A 15,747-nucleotide genomic window follows, 5' to 3' on the forward strand; every position below is an offset into this window, starting at 1 on the left:
TTTAAGGACTTGTGTTTTGTTTTATTAGCTCTCCTCTGAAGTGGGAAAGCCTGACCAACTGGAAGTGTTTTACTAGGGCAGCTGTTAGAAATGTGTGATTGGCGTGCCTTTTTTCAGGAAGATAGAAGCCTAGCCAAGATAGATGTGGTAATAGGCAAGATTTCTATTTAAACCAAGACAGACAGCCACTTCCTCTGTATGGTGAAGACAGTGCAGTAGACCAGCACGGACTATTTTCAGAATGGGTGTTGTGCACTCTTTTGCCGCAGATGTTAGAATGTTTTCATCAGAAGCATCCACCAAGAATCAAAACGGGGTTGGGGGGGCCGCCTGCCCCTAACAAAGATGAATGTTATAATTCATCTTCATCTTCTGTATGTCATGAAGAGGGCAATATATACTTCCCATTTATTTTCTCCTGGGACAGATTCCTCCTGTCGACTGGTTGAAGACACTGTGCAAAATGGAGATAGGGCAATTTATACACCTGCCCGAATGCAGACCAGTGTAGTGTAGTGGCCAAGTGCAACTCGGTTAAGCTTTCCTGCTTGGCAGAGCAGAAAACGGCATGCCCCTCCCACCAACCTGAACAACGACTTGGCAAGCTGCTTCAGAAAACAAACACAGACCTTTGATACAATCTCTGCTTCTGGGTTGGATGCAGGTTTGGTGTTTCCCTGCATGCTTTCTCAAGGTGATGGAATTGGGTGGAGGCTGTTGGTCCCAAGACGCCTGAAACAAAACCTCTTTTTCCTCTCTCTTGTAGTGTGGCCAAGAACTGTGGAAAATCTCATCAAATAGTTTCTATGCTTTGATCCTTCATGTCACAGTAGTTTTAAGGCAAAGACATTGCAACAGTTGTAAAACTCATAGTAGCCACCCAGAAGTGTAAGAGATGTTAAAGCTTTAGCTCATGGCTGTAAAACAATTACATAATTTCAAAGATCTGTCCCATGCTTCCATGGAGAGCTGCTAATGTTGTACAAAGCAGCTTCACAAAAAAGATGTCCAAAAAAAAAAGCCAGAAGGAAATCTCTAAGGGATTTGGAGTAGCAGTATAAAGAAGCTATAAAAAGGGTAGCAAACCTGAGGCCCTCCAGGTGATGTTGGACTACAGTTCCCATCAGCCCTGAGCAGCATAGCAAAGAATGAAAGATAAAAGCCTTTTCAGTCCAGCAACTTCTGAAGGGCTGTATTTTCTCTACCCTTGAGTGGTTGTATAGACCAGATGGGCGGGATATAAATCAAATCAATCAATCAATCAATCAATCAATCAATCAATCAATCAATCAATCAATAAACAAACAAACAGAGGCAATTTCACTAAATTAGATATTAACTGTATAGTGGCCAATTCCAGGTTAGGATAAGTACACGGATCTAAATCTTGTTTGTTCGTATGCCCCCGTCTTAGTGCATGCAAGCACTGATGAGAACAAGGAAAAGTAGCATCTACCAGGAGCCACATAAGTGACCCATAGGGAGAAGGGACTGAATGGTGACATGATTCCACAGGGGAGGGTATCTTACCCAAAGTGCCTCCCCCCCCCCGCCCACACACCAATAATAGATACCCAGAATGTTTCACCACTGTTGCTCAGGCTTCTGACTTGTGGAAATAACTCTGTTAATGATAGAATCATAGAACTATAGATATGGGAAGAGCACTTTACCATCTTGGTTGACTTCCTTCAGACATATTCCAGCTTTTTAATATCCCTTTTGAACTATGGCAGCCACAGTTAAATATTAAATCTAAACAGTTCTCTTTTCTAACATCAGATGCTGATCCAATAATATTTTTGAGGTGAAATCCATAGCAATAGTAACATGAGTCAGGAAAAATATTGCACATAATTTATTTTAAATGATCAGTATATAGCTATTGTGACGAGAAAGGAAAAGTTGAAAATGGTGGTACAATATCAAAGAAAGTTTACCATTGGGACTGTGTACTTAAGTGACTGCAAAGCTGGAATCAAAAATACAAGAGTGACACAAAATGGGTGGTGAGGCCAACCACAGACAAAACAATGAGAATGCAGAGAACTCCAGTGCTGAAGTACATGGGGCCCAGTCTGTGTGAAAAGAACAAAAGATGTTACCATTAGTTCAGGTGGTTAGCTGTGACATTGGTTACAAGATTCTGTTTGCTTTTTAAAAAAATCCGTGTTAACATTAATAGGTTTGACATGACAGCTAATTTGTGTTAGGAGCTGTTGGACTAAAGATTCAGTTGTGAGAGCGGTTAAATGGAAAATGTGAGAGGACAGGAAGATGTCCAACTATCAACCTAATTTTTAAGATATGTTAAAGGCGTGACCTAAATTGCCTGTGGCTTCAATTAATTTGTTCATTGGTTTTCAACCATTAGGAGTATAAAGGGATAACATAGGCCACTGGGTCAACTAATTCAGTGCCAACTGTTACAACAAAAGAAACAACCTAAAGAAGTGTTGCTTTGGAAACTGATGTGTTCATGAGCACATGGGAGGGGTTTCAGTTAAAAGAAAGATACTCCTCCCCTCAAACATTGGAATAATTGAAATACTAGGACTTCTATAATAACAGTTTTGGAATTGGCAAGCATCATATGGATTGCAGTCCTAGGCACACCTACTGTGCAGAACGTATATGAGCAAGTATGCAGAGATTGTACTATTCATTTATTTTATATAAGGACTGAGACCAGGAAAATTGAGAGAGATTCATACAACAAGGCAACATTACTATGCTTAGCTATGCCCCAATATTGTTGTTATGTGCCATCAAATCACTCATTTATGATGATCCTGAGAAGGTTTTCAAGGAGTGGTTTAATCGTTCCCGCAGTAAGCTTCCATGGTTGAGCAGAGATTTGAACCCATATGTCCTAGTACTGTACATTATTCTGGCCACTACACCACACTTGTTCTCTGGCACCAATATAGGGCAATAAAAACCAAGCTCCTTTTAACTGCATTTTCCCAGCTGATCTCTTATACTGCAACATTGCTCAAATGTAAATAGAACACTATTTCTTTCCACTTTTCTTTCCTATTATATTGTTTTCTGTTACTTTCCTGTCTCTTTTCTCCCAACATATTTTCATTTAACTCAACCTGTTGTTTTACCTATTAAGGTTTTACCTGTTAGGGTTTTTGTGAGCTTCTTTCACAATTCTAATGACAAAGCCAAAGGAAAACTTCAGAATAGCCTTCCAGGTAGACAGAAGCCTATAGAACTGAAGACCAGGAGCCATGTGTGGATTGCCTGGACCTGGGAGACTCTTATTTAGCTCTTCCAATTTCTTGGTCATTCTCTCATTTCTAAAAAAAAAGCCAACCATAAAGCCCCTCCCACCCACCAGGAAAACGAAAGCCTATGGTTTGTCATAGCTGACATCACAGCAAAGGACTAATCCCAGAATCAAAATTAGACAATAATGAGCATTTCTAAACTATGGGTTTCTAATAATAAGTCTTCGTTGCAATAATGCCAGGCAACTCCAAGACCTTCCTATTTCTATAAGTTTTATTTCTACATGGCATCTAGGCTTCATAACATAAAATTACATCATAGCCATTGTAACATCCAAATATTTTATACTTGTAAGAAAAATTGTAGGCACAAATACTTGTAATCCAAAATCTTACATTTATGTAAAACTGTAGGCACATAACCTAAGCCTATATGAATACTAAACTTACGCTTTAAGCAAATACTTAAGTTATTTCAAAATATCGTCATCTAATCGTTTAGTCGTGCCCGACTCTTTGTGACCCCATGGACCAGAGCACGCCAGGCCCTCCTATCTTCCATTGCCTCCCGTAGTTGTGTCAATTTCATGTTGGTTGCTTCGCAGATACTGTCCAGCCATCTCATCCTCTGTCGTCCCCTTCTCCTCTTGCCTTCACACTTTACTAACATCAAGGTCTTTTCCAGGGAGTCTTCTCTTTTCATGAGATGGCCAGAGTATTGGAGCCTCAGCTTCAGGATCTGTCCTTCCAGTGAACACTCAGGGTTGATTTCCTTTAGAAATTATGGTCCAGCTCTCACTCCCATACATCACTACAGGAAAAACCATAGCTTTGACTATGCGGACTTTTGTTGGCAAGGTGATGTCTCTGCTTTTTAAGATGCTGTCAAGTTTTGTCATCGCTTTCCTCCCAAGAAGCAGGCGTCTTTTAATTTCGTGGCTGCTGTCTCCATCTGCAGTGATCATGGAGCCCAGGAAAGTAAAATCTGTCACTGCCTCCATATCTTCCCCTTCAATATCCCAGGAGGTGATGGGACCAGTGGCCATGATCTTAGTTTTTTTGATGTTGAGTTTCAGACCATTTTTTGCACTCTCGTCTTTCACCCTCATTACAAGGTTCTTTAATTCCTCCTCAATTTCTGCCATCAGAGTGGTATCATCTGTGTATCTGACATTGTTGATATTTCTTCCAGCAATCTTAATTCCACCTTGAGATTCATCCAGTCCAGCCTTCCGCATGATGTATTCTGCATATAAGTTAAATAAGCAGGGTGACAATATACAGCCTTGTCGTACTCCTTTCCCAATTTTGAACCAATCCGTTGTTCCATATCCAGTTCTAACTGTTGCTTCCTGTCCCACATATAGGTTTCTCAGGAGATGGATAAGGTGGTCAGGCACTCCCATTTCTTTAAGGACTTGCCATAGTTTGTTTTGGTCCACACAGTCAAAGGCTTTTGCATAGTCAATGAAGCAGAAGTAAATATTTTTCTGGAACTCTCTGGCTTTCTCCATAATCCAGCGCATGTTAGCAATTTGGTCTCTAGTTCCTCTGCCCCTTCGGAATCCCGCTTGTACTTCTGGGAGTTCTCGGTCCACATACTGCTGAAGCCTACCTTGTAGGATTTTGAGCGTAACCTTGCTAGCGTGTGAAATGAGTGCAATTGTATGGTAGCTGGAGCATTCTTTGGCACTGCCTTTCTTTGGGATTGGGATATAGACTGATCTTTTCCAATCCTCTGGCCACTGTTGAGTTTTCCAAACTTGCTGGCATATTGAATGTAGCACCTTAACAGCATCATCTTTTAAGATTTTAAATAATTCAACTGTAATGTCATCACCTCCACTGGCCTTGTTGTTAGCGAGGCTTTCTAAGGCCCACTTGACTTCACTCTCCAGGATGTCTGGCTCAAGGTCAGGAACTATATTGTCTGGGTTGTCCAGGATATCCAAATCTTTCTGATATAATTCCTCTGTGTATTCTTGCCGCCTCTTCTTGATGTCTTCTGCTTCTGTTAGGTCCATCCCATTTTTGTCCTTTATCATGTTCATCTTTGCACAAAATGTTCCTCTAATATCTCCAATTTTCCTGAACAGATCTCTGGTTTTTCCTTTTCTGTTATTTTCTTCTATTTCTTTGCATTGTTCATTTAAGAAGGCTCTCTTGTCTCTCCTTGCTATTCTTTGGAAGTCTGCATTCAATTTTCTGTAGCTTTCCTTATCTCCCTTGCATTTTGTTTCCATTGTCCTCTCTGCTATTTCTAAGCCTCGTTGGACAGCCACTTTGCTTTCTTGCTTTTCCTTTTCTTTGGGATGGTTTTTGTTGCTGCCTCCTGTACAATGTTACGAGCCTCTATCCAAAGTTCTTCAGGCACTCTGTCCACCAAATTGAGTTCCTTAAATCTGTTCTTTACTTCCACTGTGTATTCATAAGGGATTTGGTTTAGATTATACCTGAGTAGCCCAGTGGTTTTTCCTACTCTCTTCATTTTAAGCTTGAATTTTGCTATGAGAAGCTGATGATCAGAGCCGCAGTCAGCTCCAGGTCTTGTTTTTGCTGACTGTATAGAGCTTCTCCATCTTTGGCTGCAGAGAATATAATCAATCTGATTTCGATATTGCCCATCTGGTGATTTCCATGTATAGAGTTGCCTCTTGTGTTGTTGGAAAAGTATGTTTGTGATGACCAGCTTGTTCTCTTGACAAAACTCTATTAGCCTTTGCCCTGCTTCGTTTTGAACTCCAAGGCCAAACTTTCCTGTAGTTCCTTTTATCTCTTGGCTCCCTACTTTAACATTCCAGTCCCCTAGAATGAGAAGAGCATCTTTCTTTGGTGTCAGTTCTAGAAGGTGTTGTAAATCCTCATAAAATTGTTCAATTTGAGTCTCCTCAGCACTGGTGGTTGGTGCATAAACTTGGATTATTGTGATGTTGAATGGTCTGCCTTGGATTCGTATTGACATCATTCTATCATTTTTGAGATTGTATCCCATTACAGCTTTTCCCACTCTTTTGTTGACTATGAAGGCTACTCCATTCCTTCTACAGGATTCTTGCCAACAATAGTAGATATGATTGCTGTCTGAATTGAATTAGCTGATTCCTGTCCATTTTAGTTCACTGACGCCCAGGATGTCAATGTTTATTCTTGCCATCTTCTGTTTGACCACATCCAGCCTACCAGGGTTCATAGATCTTACATTCCATGTTTCTATGCAATATTTTTCTTTGCAGCATTGGACTTTCCTTTCACTTCCAGGCACGTCCACAGCTGAGCGTCCTTTCGGCTTTGGCCCAACCACTTCATTAGCTCTGGAGCTACTTGTACTTGTCCTCCGCTCTTCCTCAGTAGCATGTTGGACGCCTTTTGACCTGAGGGGCCCATCTTCCAGCGTCATATCTTTTAGCCTTTTGTTTCTGATCATGGGGCGTTCTTGGCAAAGATACTGGAGTGGCATTGCCATTTTCTACTCCAGGTGGATTGCGTTTAGTCGGAACTCTCCACTATGTCCTGTCTGTCTTGGGTGTCCCTGCACGGCATAGCCCATAGCTTCTCTGAGTTACTCAAGCCCCTTCACCACGACAAGGCAGCAATCCATGAAGGGGATTACAAAATATAGGAACATACATTTTAAAATACAGGAGCCCAAAAGGGCAGATAATACATCTCCATAACATCTCATTGAAAGCAAAAAACAGTATAACTCCAAAAGCTTTAAATATATATATATATATATATATCCAAAACCTTTAAATATATATATTTAGCTCCTGTTGCTTGTCCCAGCTCCTGCCAAACTAGCAGTGCGAAAGCATGTAAATGCGAGTAGATAAATAGATACCACCACGGTGGGAAGGTAACGGCGTTCCATGTCTAGTCGCGCTGGCCATGTGACACGGAAACTGTCTACGGACAAACGCTGGCTCTACGGCTTGGAAACGGGGATGAGCACTGGCCCCTAGAATTGGACACAACTGTACTAAATGTCAAGGGGAACCTTTGCCTTTACCTAAGCATGTTTAGACACACATAAAAATCAATGTCATATTCTCACCCATTTTTCCAGAATATAGTTAAAATCTTAAGTGAAAATGATTACTTTCTGGTGCCATGTCATTATCTTTTCAGCTGCTCTAATTATGCTTGCCAGGCATAATTTTCATTCTCTGTCTCACACTATTTCATCCTCTTTGGATAATATGTCTCATACAACTGTGTGTTTCGTTGCCCATCTATATAGTACTCTGTGTATGCTCCAACTAATTCCTATCCTGCTGGGGTAGCAGATAGCTGTGAGATTTGATAGCAGTCCCGGTGATCTGCTGGGGAGTCCACTTGGCTACTCCTGCCAGCCCGTCTACCAGTGTTCCTCTGGTATAGTCCAAATTAAGCAATTTACATTACTGTCAAAAGATAGTGTTATGAGATAACATATAAATTCTATGCTTTTTCTTTAAGCGCAATTGTGACATTTTAAACTGCACTTTCACTCTTGTTTCTGTTTGTCCTTTTAACATTACACCCTTCTCTTTCTCAAGAAAACTGGGACACAATGAATGAGATACTTCTGTCATGTTATCTTATCAGTAGCTCTGTTCCTAGTTGTTTTGGAAGGTAGTGGAGTTATTTAGAAAACAGTTATAACTATTGTAAACTATCTTTTTATTAAGTACTTTTTCAATCATACTTTTACTTTTTGAACAACCTGGGAGGCACTTTTTTTCTGGCTCTCCCTTAATCATTCCAGCACCCCATAAATTCAAGATTTTAAAATACTGACAGGACTATCATGACCAATACGAAGTCTTAGAACAAGAGACTTGTATTTCAGCAGAAATAATTGGTAGAAGGTGGCAAACAGGCACCAATGAGACACAAAATAGTACACTGCACACAGAGTGCTGTGCTTGGAGCTATTCACCTTTCTTGAGCAGATCGTGCATATCCAGTGAAGTACCAATAGCGAGCATATAGATAAAGTAACCCACAGAATGCAGCCAAAACTACAGGAAAAAGAGATAAAGCAAAGTAGTTACTGCAGGACAACTAGCAGACACTGACCTTACTTTCGAAATGTCATAAAATCCTGTTGCACACGTCCTCTCCTGTACAGTCTGAATGATGTCATCATCAGTGGCACATTGCCATTGCCATTCCTTCAATTTTGGGATGCACATGGCTTGCACATGATGAAACAAAGTTGCATGCACCCCAACACTGAAAAAGGAAATCTTTAATCAGTAGCAATGCGCCACTAAAAATGATGTCATTCCTATTGTTCTGGTGGAATCGATCCAATAGGATTTTATTCATTAAGTAATAATCCAGGAGAAGAAACTGGAATTAGTTGCTATATGAAATAAAAGTGTCATTTTGCAATTTGAAATAACATCTACAGCTTCTAGCTCCTGTCCTTAACTACTGTGCTACTACTAAAAAAGTATAGCTTTTGCTAACAAGTATGCATGTAATATGCATGGACTTGTGGTGACTTCCCACTACAAATACACTAAAAAGTGGTGTAGCTGCATCAGGGCTCCCTGCAGCATGTGTGAACAAGACAGTTGCATCTTTAATGGTCCACACACCTACATCTTTGTTTGGGCAAGGACTTCCTGATTGACATTTGCAATCTGCACTTCTGACTGGGAAGTGCTGACCTGCAGCAACCACCTGGATCAACCACATAGCATGGAACACCCCCCCCACACACACCCCACTCCATTGCTTTGTGATTGACCAAAAGTAAATCACAAAAGAGCAAGCATTAACACGCCACCCCCAAATGCATTAAAGTCCTTTGTTTTCATTCAGTTATTTTATGACTACACAAACAATTCGATAGTAACAATTAAAATTTACCTTGATGGGAAAAAATGCCAGATACCCACAATAGTGATATGAATATTGGAAAGTATTCTGAGCAATTGGTTCTAAACAAAAATGAAGAATATAATTACTCCACACTTCAGGGACAGGCAATACTTAATACATTGAAGCCTGGCTAGCACTGAGATAATGTTCCTCTGGAAAATCACCAACTAATTCACATTTATGACCAGATTTATCTCAAAAGCAATGAGAAGGTGCCCCACTGTTTTTGTACAGAGAGGTACTGTGCAACTATGCAAGCTCGGAATTCTAGGCTGACCAGATAGGGGTTCACCATCTCACTAAGAACTAAGAATGTCCATAACATAAACTCTCTGGCTTCTCTTTTCATTCTGACTCAACACTGACATCTGGTCAGCTAGCTTCAGAGTTGAAGCAATGTCTCAAGGGAAGAAAAAGATACTGCAACTATGGCTAAATCCCTGTTCCTTTTGACTGACCTGGAAAACTTATGTTCTGTTTGGATTCAGCTTCATTGTGTTTGCTTTCATGACATTCATTACTGTAGGGATGAGCCTCTTGTATTTTAAATTAACCACATCCACATTATTTTGGCAACTGTCTCCTTGAGATTATTTTCTGGATTTTCCTCTCCTTTTCCTTTCATTTCTTGCATCATTTTTTGCTACTGGCTGATCTTGGCTTGCCAGCTGCTTCCTGCTCAACTCAGAGAAGATAGGATATTAAGTAGTAGGGGGAGAGACATTTACCCCATTGCAGGGGTGGGTGGGCTTTGATTGTACTCTCTCTCTATCTCTCCTTTTTGTCTTTATTTGCTTGTTTGCTTTTCTTGGTTTTTGGCAGTGTGTGTGCGCACACTTGTTATTTTGTGATTTGTTCCCTTTGGTGGTGGGACACTTTCCCTGTTTGATTAACTTTATTAAATTGTTATTTGTTTGATTTACTGTGTATTTATTTTGTTATATACATATATTTTGTTGGGGGTGCTGGGACTGTTTTGTTTTCTTCTGAGACATGGAGTTAGAGCCCAAACAACTTCCTTTCATTTCTCTCTAAAGGGGAAGTAAGCATCTTGTATTTCTTTCTCCCCCCCCCCCCCAAAGACTCTTGTTTATTTCTAAGGCAGCAAAGTCTCCCGACACCATAAACTAAGGGAATAAAATGTGTGGGGTTTTTTGCAGCTTTGTATGATGGGGCCAAACTGAAGCCAATTTATCTCAGAGAGGGAATGGGAATCTTAATCTTATATTTGCCAGTCAAATCATTTTACCTCTGAAAACCTTCCTTGCAGCAGTTTTTACTTCCAACTACTGTACCTTTGAGGCATGTATTTATTTCCCGAACATGGCTCTGAAACCTCTGTGGGTAGAAGAAGGCTGAGAGAGAGAAACATTCAGGAAGAAACCGAAGCAGTCCCAGGAGAAGGGTGACAGATTCCCCCCTTGCTCTATTTTTTTTTAAATCCACTGCAATTTGTTCAGTCCTAAGAGCACTGTGAACAGCAGAAAAGGCCAATGGTGTAAAGAGCAGGCAGCTGTTAGCAGGTGCAAGATGAGTCCACATCCATAAAGAATGTTACCTATATTTAATAATATTTAAAACTTCCCTCTTGATGGTGGATCCTCTCCCATATTAAAGGAGCGGAAGATAAATACACATGCTGCTAGCGGTTGGCTTGCCTAGGCAAACAGTGCTTGAAGTTTTCATGTGAATGTTGGTTTCTCCTTTGAGAGCACTGTTTGAAACCAAAGTAGAGCAGGAAACCACGAGCTTTCCAATACAGTGGTGCTATCAAAATCTGGCACCATCCTTTTCAAAAATGCTAAGGGCTGGGCAGAATCAAACAGCCATGAAGACTCTGCAATGCCAAAAGTTCACTAGGATGTGAACTCCAAGGTTTCCATTTCCATTAACGTAGCCTTTGCGGAACAGAACAGCATATCTATCAATACAGAAGTCTTTGATATGGATTCTTCTAATGCAGGGGTGGAGATGATTTTTCACTCTACACTGTCCATTACAGAGACTTCAGGTGGCAGAGGAGCAGGTGTGGAGAGATAAGAAGGCTCTCTGCATATTGTAATAACCAGTGATACCCAGGTCAAATAAAGTGAGCATAAACAGAAATAAGTCTGCTGATCATAGTCAAAGTGTGACTCAGGTATAAAAGTCATCAAGCAATCCATCCCAACCCAACTTGAAGATGTTTAGCTTACTGGGCTCTGAAGATCCTTTCAAATTCTGGTGGACCTAAAGTTAGAGGAGGGGTGATTTTGCACTTCCTTCGAACAGAAATCACCTGCAGGGCAAAATAGGCTGGAGGGTGGGAATTGGGGAGCGGAGAGGAGGCAGAGAGAAGACAGGTCATTTTACTTGGTACAGGGCATGAAACATTCACATACATTATTCTGCATGAGGATTCAACTGCAATTTGGGCGCACTGATATTAGTCTGACTGGCAATTTTGTCACGCTTTTTAATTTGGCAGTTTTGCTTTGTTGTTTTAGATTTGTTTCTTTTAAAGCATCTGACAAGAACTGGAGAATAAAGATTCTTGCAAGTATGTAGAGAGATAATTGCTGCACGAAAGATTAGAACTTGATAACCTTCAGTTCCAACACCACTCAGACATTCCTAAGCATTTAATTGAAATTGCCCATATATTTTCTTCCCAACCACACCAGCCAGAAACATTCCAACTTGTAAAATTAAATGTCATATTCCACTGCATCATAGCTGAAATCATAGCTAAAACACCCATGACAGAAGGCTACCTTACCTCTATTTAAGAACTTCAAATGCAAATGAGTCCAACATTTTCTGGAGTACTCATTTCACTGTCAAATTGCTTTTACTGTCTGTAGGTTTTTCCTAATGTTCAATTGTATTATCATTTAATTTAATTTGAATTTATTCATCTGGGTTCCATCCTCAGAAGCCACATAAATTAAATTTGCTCCATCTTACATGTGATAGCCATTCACATATTAAGATATTAAGATGGCTACCATATTACCTTTCAATCATCTTCAAATTAACAATATCCAACCCCCTCAACTTCTTTTCAGAGGCCTTTAGCAACTTGGTCATCCTCTTCAGGGTATGTTCAACTTCTTAATATCTTATTAAACTGTTGTGCTCAGAACTGAACAAGAGTATCTTACACAAGATCTGACCAAAGCAGAATTGAGTGATACTGTTACTTCCTTTGACTTGAACACTACAATTGTTGAGGTGCAGCTTAATATTGCATCTGCTTTTTTGCTGACTTATCATGCTTTTGACTTATCTTTAACTTGTGAACTTGGGATCTAATGAAACTGATAGAACCCTTACATACAAACCACTGTCAAGCCATCTGTCACCCATCGTTCAGTTTTACATATGATTTTCCCCCTAGTTGTAAAAAGATCTACATATTTTCTAGTTTCTCATTTTCTTTCTTTTGACTCACTTCTCTAATCTGTTCGGGGCATCTTGAATCTTAATGTTGTCTTCTGAAGTAGTAGTTACCTCTTCAAATTGGTGTCATTACAAACTTGATGAGCATCCCCTTTATTCCTTCATTCAAGTCATTTATGAAGATGTTGAACAGCACACACTGCTCCAAAGACAGGACCCTACAGTACCCAGCTTCACATTTCTTGCCAAGATGACGACAAATAGAGGTGGGCATGAACCTCAGTTTGGAGGTTCGTGCTGGTCTGTACACATGGCACCAGAGGTGCTGTGCGTTCCCTTCCCCCGCTTCCCTGGCCAATGACCCACTCACCCATCGGAGCATGCTCCTCTCCTCCTCCCCTTTGGCTGTTTGCCCAGTCCCCAACAAAAGCACAAGTTTGCCTGTCCTGCCTTCTTGTCTGAGTGGGCAACCAGCCAAGGAGGCAGGGCAGGGCAGCCCATGTGGTCCTGCCACAGACTAGTCAAACAGGCAAAGAGAAGGAGGAGAGGAGTGTGTGGCATTTGGTGAATGGGGAATCCAGCCAGGGAGCTGGGGGAAGGGAATGTTTGTGATTCCGTGCATACGAACTGGCACAAACTTTTGAACTGAGATTTGTGCCCATCTCTAATGACAAAACATTGGATAGCACTCTGACCATAGCCCATTAACTGGTTACCAATCTAACAGCAGCGTCACCTTGCTCTGCATCATCCAGCTTGACCACAAGAATATCACATGGTATTTTCTTGAAAGCCTTGCTAAACTCAAGATACAACTAAACAGTCGCAGAAGTTTTCTGATCTGTCAAGTACAACGCCCCGCATTAGTCTGGCATGGCTTGTTTTTGAGAAATCCATGATAATAATCATAGTGTTATTGTCTAAGTACTCACAAACAATTATTTAATTATAGTTCTAGAGCCTTTCCTGGTATTTATGTCAAGCTGCTAAGTTGGTAGTTGCCCAGAGGTTCCCCCTCCCTTTTTTTAAGATAAGGCCAACAATTTGTGTGCTAACCTTTGCTAACCATTTACTTCTTACAAATACTTCTTACTGCGTCTAAAAAATATTGTGCAACACAGATATGGAAGTGGTACTCTTCTCAGCCAAGTTTTCCTTAAGTCAACCTTTTCTGCTGTGTTTCCCTGAAAATAAGACAGGGTCTTATATTAATTGTTGCTCCAAAAATGCATTAGGGCTCATTTTCAGGGGATCTTTTGTTTTACAGTCATGTCATCTTCTGATTGATGCACAGTGGGGGAGGGCGGGGCTTCACTTAACTAGGGCTTATTTTGGGGGTAGGGCTTATATTACAAGCATCCTGAAAAATCATATTAGGGCTTATTTTAAGGTTAGGTCTTATTTTCAGGGAAACAGGGTAGAACTTTAGTTTTAAACACTCAAACCAAGTTACTGCAATACAATGGCTAATGATACAGGCAGTCCATTGAAATAAAATATGTTGGAGTTATGAACACATTTGAGATTGCTGCTTCCTGCTATTGAAAGCTGCAAGATACATTTTAAGTTTTGTAACAAAACCATTAGTTTCTTATTAGTATGCCATTTAATGTGGGATAGACCACTAATGTGAATAGACAACTCTTAAGAGCAAGCGGTACCATGCATATTACCAGAACCAACTCTCATGGCCCACTAGAACACAATAAATATGCTATTCCAGTTACTGAGTTCAACTGACCACAGTGTCAGTGTAGAATTATTAGGATTTTTATACTGCCTTTTCAGTGCCAAGATAAGTCACAACTAAAGATGTTTTTGGTTCCTAACTGGCAAATTCTATGGAGAAGCAAATTTTGGCTGTGACCAGGACTGCCTTCTTTCATCTATGGCAGATTGCGCAGTTGTGGACAGGAAATCTGTGGGATCAGCTTTTTGACCTTTTCAGAAGATTGGGTGATTATAGTGATAAGGGTTTTTTTTATGGTTGTATTGTTGTGATAAACTTTCTTCTTTCTGTAAGATGGTGCAAAAAAGAAGAAAATCTAAAACTCAACGAAGCCTGGCTCCCAGCACTGAAAAATACAGCCTGCAAAAAGGTCAACAAACCCTACCCAGTCACAAGGACCAGTGATCACTGCACACAATAGACTAGATAACGACACCCACCAATCATGGTGACAGATCATCTCCCCCCTTATCACAGCCATATACCCATAAAGAAAAACACCCTGATCACCATAATCACCCAAACTCCTAAAAAGGATAAAAAAATGATTCCACAGCTACAAATAGTCAACTATCCCACACTCTACACCAGAACACAGACAGAGTTCTAGCTCCTGTCCTCTGAAGATGCCGGCCACAGAGACTGGCGAAATGTTAGGAAGAAAAACCTCCAGAACACGGCCATACAGCCCGAAAAACCTACAACAACCAAATAAATCTATCATTACATGGGGATGGGGGAGAGAGATGCAATGTTTTCAGTGTAATTAGTGTTGACCCCTTTCCCAGTTTTGCTTTTTATCGAGTTACTGCTGTTTCAACCAAGTGAGATTTGTATATTGTCATCAGGGCAAGAATGGGTTTCATTTTAATTCCGGTGCCCCTATTAGAAGAAGAAAACAAAAGCCACCTTTTAAGACTTCATGCCAGGGTATCTCAAACCCATGTATATTACTCACTTCCTCTAGTCATTCGACAGTCCCGTACATTTTTCCTCTTTACCAATCTCTTAATCCTAGAAAGAGGCAGTCACATTAGATAGATTTCCTCTTTGTAACATTGGCTCTATCTTCCTTACCTTGTTCCAGGACTCCCAAAATGGTAACAGTGGCCAGCCAGGCTGTCTGATGCAGCATGTTGGTGAGGAGAAATAAGCCAAGGCAGTCAGAAAACTAGACAGCTAAATCAGTGGGTTTTGTGCTTGCAACACCGTGGCTGTTAATATAATGGGAGAGCAAAGCCTTTATTTCCTCTTCCTGAGGGCTGGTTAGTTAACTCCATGCTTTCTGGAAAGTTTTGACGAGATGCCCAACCCACATCGGAGCTGCTTTGGAGAGCTTCCATTATCCATAGGCATTATCTTTTTTTAAAAAATCTGTTTTATTATTATTCATACATACAAAACAGCAAAGAAAAACAAAACAAAAACAACATAGCCATTATCCATAGCTCACGGATGCTTAGCCTCCTGGCCAGCTCTTATCGACACAGGTGACATTATTTGACAGTGCATAAATATGGACTA

At 40.5% G+C, this 15,747-nt stretch overlaps 1 protein-coding gene across 1 annotated transcript; it reads right to left on the reverse strand.

Moving 5' to 3' along the window:
* Positions 1-1,843: 1,843 nt before the first annotated feature.
* On the reverse strand, positions 1,844-15,453 carry LTC4S (leukotriene C4 synthase). The gene is made up of 5 exons (XM_020782765.3): positions 15,301-15,453; positions 11,309-11,408; positions 9,102-9,172; positions 8,161-8,242; positions 1,844-2,078 (listed from the first exon to the last, which is right to left on the reverse strand). Exons 1-5 carry the CDS (start codon positions 15,356-15,358, stop codon positions 1,979-1,981), a joined length of 411 nt encoding a protein of 136 aa, XP_020638424.1. The 5' UTR covers positions 15,359-15,453; the 3' UTR covers positions 1,844-1,978.
* Between the last annotated feature and the right edge of the window lie 294 nt (positions 15,454-15,747).

The sequence above is a fragment of the Pogona vitticeps genome, chromosome 2 (genome assembly GCF_051106095.1).
Source record: "Pogona vitticeps strain Pit_001003342236 chromosome 2, PviZW2.1, whole genome shotgun sequence".
In the NCBI taxonomy this organism is placed as follows: Eukaryota; Metazoa; Chordata; class Lepidosauria; order Squamata; family Agamidae; genus Pogona; species Pogona vitticeps.